At 33.6% G+C, this 18,011-nt stretch overlaps 1 protein-coding gene across 1 annotated transcript; it reads right to left on the bottom strand.

Annotated features, from left to right (window-relative positions):
- Positions 1–275: 275 nt before the first annotated feature.
- LOC139567228 (piggyBac transposable element-derived protein 4-like) lies at positions 276–4,462 on the bottom strand. The gene is made up of 2 exons (XM_071388702.1): positions 3,881–4,462; positions 276–2,994 (listed from the first exon to the last, which is right to left on the bottom strand). Exons 1-2 carry the CDS (start codon positions 4,063–4,065, stop codon positions 1,278–1,280), a joined length of 1,902 nt encoding a protein of 633 aa, XP_071244803.1. The 5' UTR covers positions 4,066–4,462; the 3' UTR covers positions 276–1,277.
- Between the last annotated feature and the right edge of the window lie 13,549 nt (positions 4,463–18,011).

Below are 18,011 nucleotides of genomic sequence, written 5' to 3' on the forward strand. Positions count from 1 at the left end.
TTAGAGCTTGTTTTTGGAAAAGTGTTTATTTCTGTATTTCAATGTTGCAACTTGCTGAAAACTGTCCACAGTGTTTCTATCATCCTGATTAACCTCTTGGGAATACCCCCCCCCCTCCCTTCAATTTCCGCCTGAAGACATACCCAAATCTAACTGTCTCTAGCTCAGGCCCAGGAGCAAGGATATGCATATTCTTGGTACCATTTGAAAGCAAACACTCTGAATTTTGTGTAAATGTGAATTGAATGTAGGAGAACATAACACAATAGATCTGGTTTAGATAATACAATGAAAAAAACATACGTTTTTTCATTTTAATTGTTGTATCATCATAATAAAAATGAACAAGATAAAACAAACATCTAGATATGAATGTGGGAACAATTTCAGTGCAAAACATAAGAAGGCAACAGTGCTTGTGCAAAGTTTCAGAATGATAACTTCCAAAATGAGTGTGCTACATGACATTTATCATGAGGTCACCCAGGTGTCCCACACAAGTAGCCAAAATGTACCCAAGTGGCCAAATTGGTGAAGGTATACATTCTGAAACAAATAACTATATACAAAATACCTAAATGGTATTCTAACACCCCCCCAAATAAAATCTATGAAAAAAAATAAAAAAAATATTAGGATTTTTTTTTATAAAGAAAATATTGGAATTTCTCTTATAAAAATGTTTTCCAAAAAATGAATAAAATATACATTTACAAAATAACATGGTTGACTATTTACACTTTCAATACTTGGAAGACCCTCAGTCCTCTATCAAATCAAATGTATTTACATAGCCCTTCCTACATCAGCTAATATCTCAATGTGCAATACAGAAATCCAGCCTAAAACCCCAAACAGCAAGCAATGCAGGTGTAGAAGCACGGTGGCTAGGAAAAACTCCCTAGAAAGGCAAAACCTAGGAAGAAACCTAGAGAGGAACCAGGCTATGAGGGGTGGCCAGTCCTCTTCTGGCTGTGCCGGGTAGATATCACAGTGGTTGTAGAGGGTGCAACAGGACAGCACCTCAAGAGTAGAAATGAACAGTTTAGGTAGGGTTCCATAGCTGCAGGCAGAACAGTTGAAACTGGAACAGCAGCAAGGTCGGGTGGACTGGGGACAGCAAGGAGTCATCATGCCAAGGGGTCCTGACGCATGGTCCTGGGGCTCAGGTCCTCAGAGAAAGAAGGAGAGAAAGAGAGAGCATACTTAAATTCACACAGGATAAGACAGGAACAGTACTCCAGATATAACATAACCCCACCCACTTTGCCAAAGCTCTACACAATATTCTGCTGCTGATGCCAGATGCCATAGCAGTCTCTCTCTGATGTAAAGCAAAGGGTCACCGAGCATGTGGTGCATGTGATGGGCGACTTCATCTTGCAAACAACACAGCAACGCCTCCATGCTGTGCCCTTTTGGCCCTTAGGCACATTCATGTCTGCACAAATATATCTGGGCAGATGAACACTTGTGGCAGGAGCAGAAGGAACAGGGCTTGGTGCAGTGGTGCTGTAGCCAGCAAGCTCCTTGATGAGCTGCTCTCTGAAGGCTTTCTGTGTGAGGAAGGGCTTTCCACAGCTCTTAGCCATTTCCTTATGTAGGATGAATGCATTCACCACAGCAATGTCGACAAAATGATAGAAGAAAGTCTTGTACCATCGCATTGTTTTATGCAGAACATTATAATAGCCTATTAGCGCATCTGATAGGTCCACACCTCCCATGCTCTTGTTGTAGTCCTTCACTGCAGTTGGAATGGGGACATTTTTGGTGGTCCAATGCCCAGTACCATCCTTGATACGCCGGGCAACATGATCCCCATTGAAGGACTTGTGTATAGTTGAACACATCACGACTTCCCTGGTGTCCATCCACTTTACAAAAAGCAGACCATCTTCGCGTATCCATCGCATGGCCCCCCGCTCAGCCCGCTTCGGCATGTCGTTCACCTTGGTCTTCGGAAAGCCCACCCGGTTGGTGCGAATGGTGCCACAAGCCCACACTTCCCGCTTCCTCAGGTCTGTGAACAGGGTAGGGCTTGTGTAGAAGTTATCCACAAACAGTTTGTAGCCCTTCCCTAGCAGTTGGAAATCCAATAACTCCATCACAGAGTCATAGCTAAGTCCCTTACCACTTGCACAAGTGTTCTTCCCCTCATAGACAAAGAAATTGCATGTGTAGGCACACACAGAATCAGCCAAAACAAACAGCTTGTAACCCCACTTGGTTGGCTTGTTACGCATGTATTGTTTGAGGCCAATTCTGGCCTTTGAGGCTACCATCCTCTCATCTATTGACACGTTCTGGGCTGGCTGAAAGTAGGTCTTGCAGGCCTCAACAATGCTGGAGTAGAGAGGTTTGATTTTGCACAGTCTATCAAACGTTGCTGTGCCTTTCTTCTTGTCATTCTCTTCATCAACCTTTGGGTCACTGATGTGAAGAGCCTGTGAAACAACCAGAAACCTTTTGCAGGACATAACAGCCATGGGGAAAGGCAGTTGGTAGAGTGATGACGTCTTCCAGTAGTCAGTCAGGCTTTTCAGCTTCACCAGCCCCATGTAGATGACCAGTGAAAGGTAGCAGTAAAAGTCTGACATGGATACGGGCTTCCATGCTACCTTTTTGCCTGCCTGCTTCTTCTTCCCAAACTTATTCGTGTTAGACACGAGTGAACCTACAACAGAATGGGTGAAAAACAACTGGAAAAGCTCAAGTGGGCTGTATGTTGTGCTCGCGTTCACCTGAGGTCCAGGCTCCCTTTTCGGTCGGAAAGTTGGCTGGGGTGGCTCCACATCATCTTCCAGGACAGTGTGCCAACGCCCTTCTGTCCCTTCTCTAGCAGGTGGCACACTTCCCCTCTTCCGCCTCTTTGTCGGTGCCCTCACACCGGTAGATGGCCCTGAGACAGCAGGGGTCCGGCTGGAAGAACAAGTTGGCGCTGGGGGCTCTGCTGGGGGCTCTGCTGGGGGCTCCCAGTCGGAATCAGTGCCACTGTGAATCAATTAGAATAGTTTCACATATGAGCCCTGTATCAACAGGTATAATAAACATATGCATTTTTATTTATATATATATAGAGAGAGAGAGAACAGGGAATAAAAGACACACTGGTCTCAAAACATATGTGGCAATGCTACCATAATACTATCAAAGTACAGTACACATGCTGGCTAGCTGTTTGTGTTGGCTGCTACATTCTACAGAAAGACATTTTTATTTAGAGAGAGAACAGGGAATAAAAGACACACTGGTCTCAAAACATATGTCTTTTATTCCCTGTTCTCTCTCTAAATAAAAATGTATTTCTGTAGAATGTAGCAGCCAACACAAACAGCTAGCCAGCATGTGTACTGTACTTTGATAGTATTATGGTAGCATTGCCACATATGTTTTGAGACCAGTGTGTCTTTTATTCCCTGTTCTCTCTCTAAATAAAAATGTCTTTCTGTAGAATGTAGCAGCCAACACAAACAGCTAGCCAGCATGTGTACTGTACTTTGATAGTATTATGGTAGCATTGCCACATATGTTTTGAGACCAGTGTGTGGCAATGCTACCATAATACTATCAAAGTACAGTACACATGCTGGCTAGCTGTTTGTGTTGGCTGCTACATTCTACAGAAAGACATTTTTATTTAGAGAGAGAACAGGGAATAAAAGACACACTGGTCTCAAAACATATGTGGCAATGCTACCATAATATTTTCAAAGTACAGTACACATGCTACATGCTTACAAGCGTACCCTCACAATGAATAGGCCACGTGTACGTTACAAATTTCATAACATTTGCATATATTGCAACTAAAACGTAAATACTATCACAAATAACATTTTATATTACAAACAACGGCATTAGCATGACGAGAACTTACCAATCCAAAACGATATCCTCTCCTTCCAAGAAATATGCCTCCGTTTCAGAATCATAAGAGGCAGCTCCCACAGATTCGTCGTCAGATAACATTTCTGTATCCGAATCACGATCAATTTCTTCTAAAATTGCCTCTACATTGCTATATCTGGTCTTGGACTTAGCTTTCCCAGACTTATTCGCCATGATTTTCGATGAAAATATAGTTGAAGATGCACGTTGCCGAAATAACACTGCGCGTAATAGCTTTCAGTCCGTCGTCGTTGAAATGCGATTTCAAAAGACTCCTGTTGCGCACACGTTCTCCAAGTGAGTTCGTCTCCAAACAAATTACCATTTGATAGTGCCTTTTACCTCTGTTCATTGGCTATCTAACCAGCTAGATTTCAAGACGATGAGTGGTCATTGGGTTAAAATACAGTCAATCAAAGAGACAATGGTCATCCGATTGGTGAGCAAATGAGGTCGGAGGTCGTTGTCTTCCAATCGTTTTTTTCGGATCAATACGTCCCGCAAAATGGCCCATCAAGTTTGGTTGTGTTACAAACAAACAGTTGATTTCAATGAAACCTAACTTGACTGGATAACGTCAGGTTTAGTCAGTGTATTTAGGTCGGATGTTTCGCCAAAACTTTTATGACATGAAATTCAACGACATAAGCGTTCACAAAATGTTTCGTTTTAGGCTATAAAAAATGGATTTAACCGAACAAAAGACCATTCAGTGTGTAACAATGAGCCTTGGGATTGCAACCAGAGAAGATTTTCCACAGGTAAACCATTTCTTTCAATGCAATCTGTGATAATGTTACGCTGGTGCTGGTTGGAAAAGTATTTATTTATGGAGCGCTGAGCTCAGATAATCACATCCTATTCTTTCGCAGTAAATCATTTTTTAAATCTGACAACGCAGTTAGATTAGCAAGATTCAAGGCTTTTGAAGCATGTGAGACACTTTTATTTTCATGAATGTTTAATATGACTATTTGTGGCGATCACCGTAAGTTGTCTATTTTCAAACCCGGATCCGGGATCCGTACTCGTTAGAAGTTAAACAGTACTGAAAAAAAATTCACTTACAGAGTGCATCAAACATGATTTAGAGCTTGTTTATGGAAAAGTGTTTATTTCTGTATTTCAACATGATTTGGAGCTTGTTTTTGAAAAGTGCTTATTTCTGTATTTCAACATGATTTGAAGCTTGTTTTTGAAAAGTGCTTATTTCTGTTTTTCAACATGATTTAGAGCTTGTTTTTGGAAAAGTGTTTATTTCTGTATTTCAATGTTGCAACTTGCTGAAAACTGTCCACAGTGTTTCTATCATCCTGATTAAACAGTACTGAAAAAAAATTCACTTACAGAGTGCATCAAACATGATTTAGAGCTTGTTTATGGAAAAGTGTTTATTTCTGTATTTCAACATGATTTGGAGCTTGTTTTTGAAAAGTGCTTATTTCTGTATTTCAACATGATTTGAAGTTTGTTTTTGAAAAGTGCTTATTTCTGTTTTTCAACATGATTTAGAGCTTGTTTTTGGAAAAGTGTTTATTTCTGTATTTCAATGTTGCAACTTGCTGAAAACTGTCCACAGTGTTCCTATCATCCTGATTAAACAGTACTGAAAAAAAATTCACTTACAGAGTGCATCAAACATGATTTAGAGCTTGTTTATGGAAAAGTGTTTCTTTCTGTATTTCAACATGATTTGGAGCTTGTTTTTGAAAAGTGCTTATTTCTGTATTTCAACATGATTTGGAGCTTGTTTTTGAAAAGTGCTTATTTCTGTTTTTCAACATGATTTAGAGCTTGTTTTTGGAAAAGTGTTTATTTCTGTATTCCAATGTTGCAACTTGCTGAAAACTGTCCACAGTGTTCCTATCATCCTGATTAAACAGTACTGAAAAAAAATTCACTTACAGAGTGCATCAAACATGATTTAGAGCTTGTTTATGGAAAAGTGTTTATTTCTGTATTTCAACATGATTTGGAGCTTGTTTTTGAAAAGTGCTTATTTCTGTATTTCAACATGATTTGAAGCTTGTTTTTGAAAAGTGCTTATTTCTGTTTTTCAACATGATTTAGAGCTTGTTTTTGGAAAAGTGTTTATTTCTGTATTTCAATGTTGCAACTTGCTGAAAACTGTCCACAGTGTTTCTATCATCCTGATTAAACAGTACTGAAAAAAAATTCACTTACAGAGTGCATCAAACATGATTTAGAGCTTGTTTATGGAAAAGTGTTTATTTCTGTATTTCAACATGATTTGGAGCTTGTTTTTGAAAAGTGCTTATTTCTGTATTTCAACATGATTTGAAGCTTGTTTTTGAAAAGTGCTTATTTCTGTTTTTCAACATGATTTAGAGCTTGTTTTTGGAAAAGTGTTTATTTCTGTATTTCAATGTTGCAACTTGCTGAAAACTGTCCACAGTGTTCCTATCATCCTGATTAAACAGTACTGAAAAAAAAATCACTTACAGAGTGCATCAAACATGATTTAGAGCTTGTTTATGGAAAAGTGTTTATTTCTGTATTTCAACATGATTTGAAGTTTGTTTTTGAAAAGTGCTTATTTCTGTTTTTCAACATGATTTAGAGCTTGTTTTTGGAAAAGTGTTTATTTCTGTATTTCAATGTTGCAACTTGCTGAAAACTGTCCACAGTGTTCCTATCATCCTGATTAAACAGTACTGAAAAAAAATTCACTTACAGAGTGCATCAAACATGATTTAGAGCTTGTTTATGGAAAAGTGTTTATTTCTGTATTTCAACATGATTTGGAGCTTGTTTTTGAAAAGTGCTTATTTCTGTATTTCAACATGATTTGAAGCTTGTTTTTGAAAAGTGCTTATTTCTGTTTTTCAACATGATTTAGAGCTTGTTTTTGGAAAAGTGTTTATTTCTGTATTTCAATGTTGCAACTTGCTGAAAACTGTCCACAGTGTTTCTATCATCCTGATTAAACAGTACTGAAAAAAAATTCACTTACAGAGTGCATCAAACATGATTTAGAGCTTGTTTATGGAAAAGTGTTTATTTCTGTATTTCAACATGATTTGGAGCTTGTTTTTGAAAAGTGCTTATTTCTGTATTTCAACATGATTTGAAGTTTGTTTTTGAAAAGTGCTTATTTCTGTTTTTCAACATGATTTAGAGCTTGTTTTTGGAAAAGTGTTTATTTCTGTATTTCAATGTTGCAACTTGCTGAAAACTGTCCACAGTGTTCCTATCATCCTGATTAAACAGTACTGAAAAAAAATTCACTTACAGAGTGCATCAAACATGATTTAGAGCTTGTTTATGGAAAAGTGTTTATTTCTGTATTTCAACATGATTTGGAGCTTGTTTTTGAAAAGTGCTTATTTCTGTATTTCAACATGATTTGAAGCTTGTTTTTGAAAAGTGCTTATTTCTGTTTTTCAACATGATTTAGAGCTTGTTTTTGGAAAAGTGTTTATTTCTGTATTTCAATGTTGCAACTTGCTGAAAACTGTCCACAGTGTTTCTATCATCCTGATTAAACAGTACTGAAAAAAAATTCACTTACAGAGTGCATCAAACATGATTTAGAGCTTGTTTATGGAAAAGTGTTTATTTCTGTATTTCAACATGATTTGGAGCTTGTTTTTGAAAAGTGCTTATTTCTGTATTTCAACATGATTTGAAGCTTGTTTTTGAAAAGTGCTTATTTCTGTTTTTCAACATGATTTAGAGCTTGTTTTTGGAAAAGTGTTTATTTCTGTATTTCAATGTTGCAACTTGCTGAAAACTGTCCACAGTGTTTCTATCATCCTGATTAAACAGTACTGAAAAAAAATTCACTTACAGAGTGCATCAAACATGATTTAGAGCTTGTTTATGGAAAAGTGTTTATTTCTGTATTTCAACATGATTTGGAGCTTGTTTTTGAAAAGTGCTTATTTCTGTATTTCAACATGATTTGAAGTTTGTTTTTGAAAAGTGCTTATTTCTGTTTTTCAACATGATTTAGAGCTTGTTTTTGGAAAAGTGTTTATTTCTGTATTTCAATGTTGCAACTTGCTGAAAACTGTCCACAGTGTTCCTATCATCCTGATTAAACAGTACTGAAAAAAAATTCACTTACAGAGTGCATCAAACATGATTTAGAGCTTGTTTATGGAAAAGTGTTTATTTCTGTATTTCAACATGATTTGGAGCTTGTTTTTGAAAAGTGCTTATTTCTGTATTTCAACATGATTTGAAGCTTGTTTTTGAAAAGTGCTTATTTCTGTTTTTCAACATGATTTAGAGCTTGTTTTTGGAAAAGTGTTTATTTCTGTATTCCAATGTTGCAACTTGCTGAAAACTGTCCACAGTGTTCCTATCATCCTGATTAAACAGTACTGAAAAAAAATTCACTTACAGAGTGCATCAAACATGATTTAGAGCTTGTTTATGGAAAAGTGTTTATTTCTGTATTTCAACATGATTTGGAGCTTGTTTTTGAAAGTGCTTATTTCTGTATTTCAACATGATTTGAAGCTTGTTTTTGAAAAGTGCTTATTTCTGTTTTTCAACATGATTTAGAGCATGTTTTTGGAAAAGTGTTTATTTCTGTATTTCAATGTTGCAACTTGCTGAAAACTGTCCACAGTGTTTCTATCATCCTGATTAAACAGTACTGAAAAAAAATTCACTTACAGAGTGCATCAAACATGATTTAGAGCTTGTTTATGGAAAAGTGTTTATTTCTGTATTTCAACATGATTTGGAGCTTGTTTTTGAAAAGTGCTTATTTCTGTATTTCAACATGATTTGAAGCTTGTTTTTGAAAAGTGCTTATTTCTGTTTTTCAACATGATTTAGAGCTTGTTTTTGGAAAAGTGTTTATTTCTGTATTTCAATGTTGCAACTTGCTGAAAACTGTCCACAGTGTTCCTATCATCCTGATTAAACAGTACTGAAAAAAAATCACTTACAGAGTGCATCAAACATGATTTAGAGCTTGTTTATGGAAAAGTGTTTATTTCTGTATTTCAACATGATTTGAAGTTTGTTTTTGAAAAGTGCTTATTTCTGTTTTTCAACATGATTTAGAGCTTGTTTTTGGAAAAGTGTTTATTTCTGTATTTCAATGTTGCAACTTGCTGAAAACTGTCCACAGTGTTCCTATCATCCTGATTAAACAGTACTGAAAAAAAATTCACTTACAGAGTGCATCAAACATGATTTAGAGCTTGTTTATGGAAAAGTGTTTATTTCTGTATTTCAACATGATTTGGAGCTTGTTTTTGAAAGTGCTTATTTCTGTATTTCAACATGATTTGAAGCTTGTTTTTGAAAAGTGCTTATTTCTGTTTTTCAACATGATTTAGAGCTTGTTTTTGGAAAAGTGTTTATTTCTGTATTTCAATGTTGCAACTTGCTGAAAACTGTCCACAGTGTTTCTATCATCCTGATTAAACAGTACTGAAAAAAAATTCACTTACAGAGTGCATCAAACATGATTTAGAGCTTGTTTATGGAAAAGTGTTTATTTCTGTATTTCAACATGATTTGGAGCTTGTTTTTGAAAAGTGCTTATTTCTGTATTTCAACATGATTTGAAGCTTGTTTTTGAAAAGTGCTTATTTCTGTTTTTCAACATGATTTAGAGCTTGTTTTTGGAAAAGTGTTTATTTCTGTATTTCAATGTTGCAACTTGCTGAAAACTGTCCACAGTGTTCCTATCATCCTGATTAAACAGTACTGAAAAAAAATCACTTACAGAGTGCATCAAACATGATTTAGAGCTTGTTTATGGAAAAGTGTTTATTTCTGTATTTCAACATGATTTGAAGTTTGTTTTTGAAAAGTGCTTATTTCTGTTTTTCAACATGATTTAGAGCTTGTTTTTGGAAAAGTGTTTATTTCTGTATTTCAATGTTGCAACTTGCTGAAAACTGTCCACAGTGTTCCTATCATCCTGATTAAACAGTACTGAAAAAAAATTCACTTACAGAGTGCATCAAACATGATTTAGAGCTTGTTTATGGAAAAGTGTTTATTTCTGTATTTCAACATGATTTGGAGCTTGTTTTTGAAAAGTGCTTATTTCTGTATTTCAACATGATTTGAAGCTTGTTTTTGAAAAGTGCTTATTTCTGTTTTTCAACATGATTTAGAGCTTGTTTTTGGAAAAGTGTTTATTTCTGTATTTCAATGTTGCAACTTGCTGAAAACTGTCCACAGTGTTTCTATCATCCTGATTAAACAGTACTGAAAAAAAATTCACTTACAGAGTGCATCAAACATGATTTAGAGCTTGTTTATGGAAAAGTGTTTATTTCTGTATTTCAACATGATTTGGAGCTTGTTTTTGAAAAGTGCTTATTTCTGTATTTCAACATGATTTGAAGCTTGTTTTTGAAAAGTGCTTATTTCTGTTTTTCAACATGATTTAGAGCTTGTTTTTGGAAAAGTGTTTATTTCTGTATTTCAATGTTGCAACTTGCTGAAAACTGTCCACAGTGTTTCTATCATCCTGATTAAACAGTACTGAAAAAAAATTCACTTACAGAGTGCATCAAACATGATTTAGAGCTTGTTTATGGAAAAGTGTTTATTTCTGTATTTCAACATGATTTGGAGCTTGTTTTTGAAAAGTGCTTATTTCTGTATTTCAACATGATTTGAAGTTTGTTTTTGAAAAGTGCTTATTTCTGTTTTTCAACATGATTTAGAGCTTGTTTTTGGAAAAGTGTTTATTTCTGTATTTCAATGTTGCAACTTGCTGAAAACTGTCCACAGTGTTCCTATCATCCTGATTAAACAGTACTGAAAAAAAATTCACTTACAGAGTGCATCAAACATGATTTAGAGCTTGTTTATGGAAAAGTGTTTATTTCTGTATTTCAACATGATTTGGAGCTTGTTTTTGAAAAGTGCTTATTTCTGTATTTCAACATGATTTGAAGCTTGTTTTTGAAAAGTGCTTATTTCTGTTTTTCAACATGATTTAGAGCTTGTTTTTGGAAAAGTGTTTATTTCTGTATTCCAATGTTGCAACTTGCTGAAAACTGTCCACAGTGTTCCTATCATCCTGATTAAACAGTACTGAAAAAAAATTCACTTACAGAGTGCATCAAACATGATTTAGAGCTTGTTTATGGAAAAGTGTTTATTTCTGTATTTCAACATGATTTGGAGCTTGTTTTTGAAAAGTGCTTATTTCTGTATTTCAACATGATTTGAAGTTTGTTTTTGAAAAGTGCTTATTTCTGTTTTTCAACATGATTTAGAGCTTGTTTTTGGAAAAGTGTTTATTTCTGTATTTCAATGTTGCAACTTGCTGAAAACTGTCCACAGTGTTCCTATCATCCTGATTAAACAGTACTGAAAAAAAATTCACTTACAGAGTGCATCAAACATGATTTAGAGCTTGTTTATGGAAAAGTGTTTATTTCTGTATTTCAACATGATTTGGAGCTTGTTTTTGAAAAGTGCTTATTTCTGTATTTCAACATGATTTGAAGCTTGTTTTTGAAAAGTGCTTATTTCTGTTTTTCAACATGATTTAGAGCTTGTTTTTGGAAAAGTGTTTATTTCTGTATTTCAATGTTGCAACTTGTTGAAAACTGTCCACAGTGTTCCTATCATCCTGATTAAACAGTACTGAAAAAAAATTCACTTACAGAGTGCATCAAACATGATTTAGAGCTTGTTTATGGAAAAGTGTTTATTTCTGTATTTCAACATGATTTGGAGCTTGTTTTTGAAAAGTGCTTATTTCTGTATTTCAACATGATTTGAAGCTTGTTTTTGAAAAGTGCTTATTTCTGTTTTTCAACATGATTTAGAGCTTGTTTTTGGAAAAGTGTTTATTTCTGTATTTCAATGTTGCAACTTGCTGAAAACTGTCCACAGTGTTTCTATCATCCTGATTAAACAGTACTGAAAAAAAATTCACTTACAGAGTGCATCAAACATGATTTAGAGCTTGTTTATGGAAAAGTGTTTATTTCTGTATTTCAACATGATTTGGAGCTTGTTTTTGAAAAGTGCTTATTTCTGTATTTCAACATGATTTGAAGCTTGTTTTTGAAAAGTGCTTATTTCTGTTTTTCAACATGATTTAGAGCTTGTTTTTGGAAAAGTGTTTATTTCTGTATTTCAATGTTGCAACTTGCTGAAAACTGTCCACAGTGTTTCTATCATCCTGATTAAACAGTACTGAAAAAAAATTCACTTACAGAGTGCATCAAACATGATTTAGAGCTTGTTTATGGAAAAGTGTTTATTTCTGTATTTCAACATGATTTGGAGCTTGTTTTTGAAAAGTGCTTATTTCTGTATTTCAACATGATTTGAAGTTTGTTTTTGAAAAGTGCTTATTTCTGTTTTTCAACATGATTTAGAGCTTGTTTTTGGAAAAGTGTTTATTTCTGTATTTCAATGTTGCAACTTGCTGAAAACTGTCCACAGTGTTCCTATCATCCTGATTAAACAGTACTGAAAAAAAATTCACTTACAGAGTGCATCAAACATGATTTAGAGCTTGTTTATGGAAAAGTGTTTATTTCTGTATTTCAACATGATTTGGAGCTTGTTTTTGAAAAGTGTTTATTTCTGTATTTCAACATGATTTGGAGCTTGTTTTTGAAAAGTGCTTATTTCTGTATTTCAACATGATTTAGAGCTTGTTTTTGGAAAAGTGTTTATTTCTGTATTCCAATGTTGCAACTTGCTGAAAACTGTCCACAGTGTTCCTATCATCCTGATTAAACAGTACTGAAAAAAAATTCACTTACAGAGTGCATCAAACATGATTTAGAGCTTGTTTATGGAAAAGTGTTTATTTCTGTATTTCAACATGATTTGGAGCTTGTTTTTGAAAAGTGCTTATTTCTGTATTTCAACATGATTTGAAGCTTGTTTTTGAAAAGTGCTTATTTCTGTTTTTCAACATGATTTAGAGCTTGTTTTTGGAAAAGTGTTTATTTCTGTATTTCAATGTTGCAACTTGCTGAAAACTGTCCACAGTGTTTCTATCATCCTGATTAAACAGTACTGAAAAAAAATTCACTTACAGAGTGCATCAAACATGATTTAGAGCTTGTTTATGGAAAAGTGTTTATTTCTGTATTTCAACATGATTTGGAGCTTGTTTTTGAAAAGTGCTTATTTCTGTATTTCAACATGATTTGAAGCTTGTTTTTGAAAAGTGCTTATTTCTGTTTTTCAACATGATTTAGAGCTTGTTTTTGGAAAAGTGTTTATTTCTGTATTTCAATGTTGCAACTTGCTGAAAACTGTCCACAGTGTTCCTATCATCCTGATTAAACAGTACTGAAAAAAAAATCACTTACAGAGTGCATCAAACATGATTTAGAGCTTGTTTATGGAAAAGTGTTTATTTCTGTATTTCAACATGATTTGAAGTTTGTTTTTGAAAAGTGCTTATTTCTGTTTTTCAACATGATTTAGAGCTTGTTTTTGGAAAAGTGTTTATTTCTGTATTTCAATGTTGCAACTTGCTGAAAACTGTCCACAGTGTTCCTATCATCCTGATTAAACAGTACTGAAAAAAAATTCACTTACAGAGTGCATCAAACATGATTTAGAGCTTGTTTATGGAAAAGTGTTTATTTCTGTATTTCAACATGATTTGGAGCTTGTTTTTGAAAAGTGCTTATTTCTGTATTTCAACATGATTTGAAGCTTGTTTTTGAAAAGTGCTTATTTCTGTTTTTCAACATGATTTAGAGCTTGTTTTTGGAAAAGTGTTTATTTCTGTATTTCAATGTTGCAACTTGCTGAAAACTGTCCACAGTGTTCCTATCATCCTGATTAAACAGTACTGAAAAAAAATTCACTTACAGAGTGCATCAAACATGATTTAGAGCTTGTTTATGGAAAAGTGTTTATTTCTGTATTTCAAAATGATTTGGAGCTTGTTTTTGAAAAGTGCTTATTTCTGTATTTCAACATGATTTGAAGCTTGTTTTTGAAAAGTGCTTATTTCTGTTTTTCAACATGATTTAGAGCTTGTTTTTGGAAAAGTGTTTATTTCTGTATTTCAATGTTGCAACTTGCTGAAAACTGTCCACAGTGTTCCTATCATCCTGATTAAACAGTACTGAAAAAAAATTCACTTACAGAGTGCATCAAACATGATTTAGAGCTTGTTTATGGAAAAGTGTTTATTTCTGTATTTCAACATGATTTGGAGCTTGTTTTTGAAAAGTGCTTATTTCTGTATTTCAACATGATTTGAAGCTTGTTTTTGAAAAGTGCTTATTTCTGTTTTTCAACATGATTTAGAGCTTGTTTTTGGAAAAGTGTTTATTTCTGTATTTCAATGTTGCAACTTGCTGAAAACTGTCCACAGTGTTTCTATCATCCTGATTAAACAGTACTGAAAAAAAATTCACTTACAGAGTGCATCAAACATGATTTAGAGCTTGTTTATGGAAAAGTGTTTATTTCTGTATTTCAACATGATTTGGAGCTTGTTTTTGAAAAGTGCTTATTTCTGTATTTCAACATGATTTGAAGTTTGTTTTTGAAAAGTGCTTATTTCTGTTTTTCAACATGATTTAGAGCTTGTTTTTGGAAAAGTGTTTATTTCTGTATTTCAATGTTGCAACTTGCTGAAAACTGTCCACAGTGTTCCTATCATCCTGATTAAACAGTACTGAAAAAAAAATCACTTACAGAGTGCATCAAACATGATTTAGAGCTTGTTTATGGAAAAGTGTTTATTTCTGTATTTCAACATGATTTGAAGTTTGTTTTTGAAAAGTGCTTATTTCTGTTTTTCAACATGATTTAGAGCTTGTTTTTGGAAAAGTGTTTATTTCTGTATTTCAATGTTGCAACTTGCTGAAAACTGTCCACAGTGTTCCTATCATCCTGATTAAACAGTACTGAAAAAAAATTCACTTACAGAGTGCATCAAACATGATTTAGAGCTTGTTTATGGAAAAGTGTTTATTTCTGTATTTCAACATGATTTGGAGCTTGTTTTTGAAAAGTGCTTATTTCTGTATTTCAACATGATTTGAAGCTTGTTTTTGAAAAGTGCTTATTTCTGTTTTTCAACATGATTTAGAGCTTGTTTTTGGAAAAGTGTTTATTTCTGTATTTCAATGTTGCAACTTGTTGAAAACTGTCCACAGTGTTCCTATCATCCTGATTAAACAGTACTGAAAAAAAATTCACTTACAGAGTGCATCAAACATGATTTAGAGCTTGTTTATGGAAAAGTGTTTATTTCTGTATTTCAACATGATTTGGAGCTTGTTTTTGAAAAGTGCTTATTTCTGTATTTCAACATGATTTGAAGCTTGTTTTTGAAAAGTGCTTATTTCTGTTTTTCAACATGATTTAGAGCTTGTTTTTGGAAAAGTGTTTATTTCTGTATTTCAATGTTGCAACTTGCTGAAAACTGTCCACAGTGTTCCTATCATCCTGATTAAACAGTACTGAAAAAAAATTCACTTACAGAGTGCATCAAACATGATTTAGAGCTTGTTTATGGAAAAGTGTTTATTTCTGTATTTCAACATGATTTGGAGCTTGTTTTTGAAAAGTGCTTATTTCTGTATTTCAACATGATTTGAAGCTTGTTTTTGAAAAGTGCTTATTTCTGTTTTTCAACATGATTTAGAGCTTGTTTTTGGAAAAGTGTTTATTTCTGTATTTCAATGTTGCAACTTGCTGAAAACTGTCCACAGTGTTTCTATCATCCTGATTAAACAGTACTGAAAAAAAATTCACTTACAGAGTGCATCAAACATGATTTAGAGCTTGTTTATGGAAAAGTGTTTATTTCTGTATTTCAACATGATTTGGAGCTTGTTTTTGAAAAGTGCTTATTTCTGTATTTCAACATGATTTGAAGTTTGTTTTTGAAAAGTGCTTATTTCTGTTTTTCAACATGATTTAGAGCTTGTTTTTGGAAAAGTGTTTATTTCTGTATTTCAATGTTGCAACTTGCTGAAAACTGTCCACAGTGTTCCTATCATCCTGATTAAACAGTACTGAAAAAAAATTCACTTACAGAGTGCATCAAACATGATTTAGAGCTTGTTTATGGAAAAGTGTTTATTTCTGTATTTCAACATGATTTGGAGCTTGTTTTTGAAAAGTGCTTATTTCTGTATTTCAACATGATTTGAAGCTTGTTTTTGAAAAGTGCTTATTTCTGTTTTTCAACATGATTTAGAGCTTGTTTTTGGAAAAGTGTTTATTTCTGTATTCCAATGTTGCAACTTGCTGAAAACTGTCCACAGTGTTCCTATCATCCTGATTAAACAGTACTGAAAAAAAATTCACTTACAGAGTGCATCAAACATGATTTAGAGCTTGTTTATGGAAAAGTGTTTATTTCTGTATTTCAACATGATTTGGAGCTTGTTTTTGAAAAGTGCTTACTTCTGTATTTCAACATGATTTGGAGCTTGTTTTTGAAAAGTGCTTATTTCTGTTTTTCAACATGATTTAGAGCTTGTTTTTGGAAAAGTGTTTATTTCTGTATTCCAATGTTGCAACTTGCTGAAAACTGTCCACAGTGTTCCTATCATCCTGATTAAACAGTACTGAAAAAAAATTAACTTACAGAGTGCATCAAACATGATTTAGAGCTTGTTTATGGAAAAGTGTTTATTTCTGTATTTCAACATGATTTGGAGCTTGTTTTTGAAAAGTGCTTATTTCTGTATTTCAACATGATTTGAAGCTTGTTTTTGAAAAGTGCTTATTTCTGTTTTTCAACATGATTTAGAGCTTGTTTTTGGAAAAGTGTTTATTTCTGTATTTCAATGTTGCAACTTGCTGAAAACTGTCCACAGTGTTCCTATCATCCTGATTAAACAGTACTGAAAAAAAATTCACTTACAGAGTGCATCAAACATGATTTAGAGCTTGTTTATGGAAAAGTGTTTATTTCTGTATTTCAACATGATTTGAAGTTTGTTTTTGAAAAGTGCTTATTTCTGTTTTTCAACATGATTTAGAGCTTGTTTTTGGAAAAGTGTTTATTTCTGTATTTCAATGTTGCAACTTGCTGAAAACTGTCCACAGTGTTCCTATCATCCTGATTAAACAGTACTGAAAAAAAATTCACTTACAGAGTGCATCAAACATGATTTAGAGCTTGTTTATGGAAAAGTGTTTATTTCTGTATTTCAACATGATTTGGAGCTTGTTTTTGAAAAGTGCTTATTTCTGTATTTCAACATGATTTGAAGCTTGTTTTTGAAAAGTGCTTATTTCTGTTTTTCAACATGATTTAGAGCTTGTTTTTGGAAAAGTGTTTATTTCTGTATTCCAATGTTGCAACTTGCTGAAAACTGTCCACAGTGTTCCTATCATCCTGATTAAACAGTCCTAAAAAAATTCACTTACAGAGTGCATCAAACATGATTTAGAGCTTGTTTATGGAAAAGTGTTTATTTCTGTATTTCAACATGATTTGGAGCTTGTTTTTGAAAAGTGCTTATTTCTGTATTTCAACATGATTTGAAGCTTGTTTTTGAAAAGTGCTTATTTCTGTTTTTCAACATGATTTAGAGCTTGTTTTTGGAAAAGTGTTTATTTCTGTATTTCAATGTTGCAACTTGCTGAAAACTGTCCACAGTGTTTCTATCATCCTGATTAAACAGTACTGAAAAAAAATTCACTTACAGAGTGCATCAAACATGATTTAGAGCTTGTTTATGGAAAAGTGTTTATTTCTGTATTTCAACATGATTTGGAGCTTGTTTTTGAAAAGTGCTTATTTCTGTATTTCAACATGATTTGAAGCTTGTTTTTGAAAAGTGCTTATTTCTGTTTTTCAACATGATTTAGAGCTTGTTTTTGGAAAAGTGTTTATTTCTGTATTTCAATGTTGCAACTTGCTGAAAACTGTCCACAGTGTTCCTATCATCCTGATTAAACAGTACTGAAAAAAAAATCACTTACAGAGTGCATCAAACATGATTTAGAGCTTGTTTATGGAAAAGTGTTTATTTCTGTATTTCAACATGATTTGGAGCTTGTTTTTGAAAAGTGCTTATTTCTGTTTTTCAACATGATTTAGAGCTTGTTTTTGGAAAAGTGTTTATTTCTGTATTTCAATGTTGCAACTTGCTGAAAACTGTCCACAGTGTTCCTATCATCCTGATTAAACAGTACTGAAAAAAAATTCA

The sequence above is a fragment of the Salvelinus alpinus genome, unplaced genomic scaffold, assembly GCF_045679555.1.
Source record: "Salvelinus alpinus unplaced genomic scaffold, SLU_Salpinus.1 scaffold_117, whole genome shotgun sequence".
NCBI classification, from domain to species: Eukaryota; Metazoa; Chordata; class Actinopteri; order Salmoniformes; family Salmonidae; genus Salvelinus; species Salvelinus alpinus.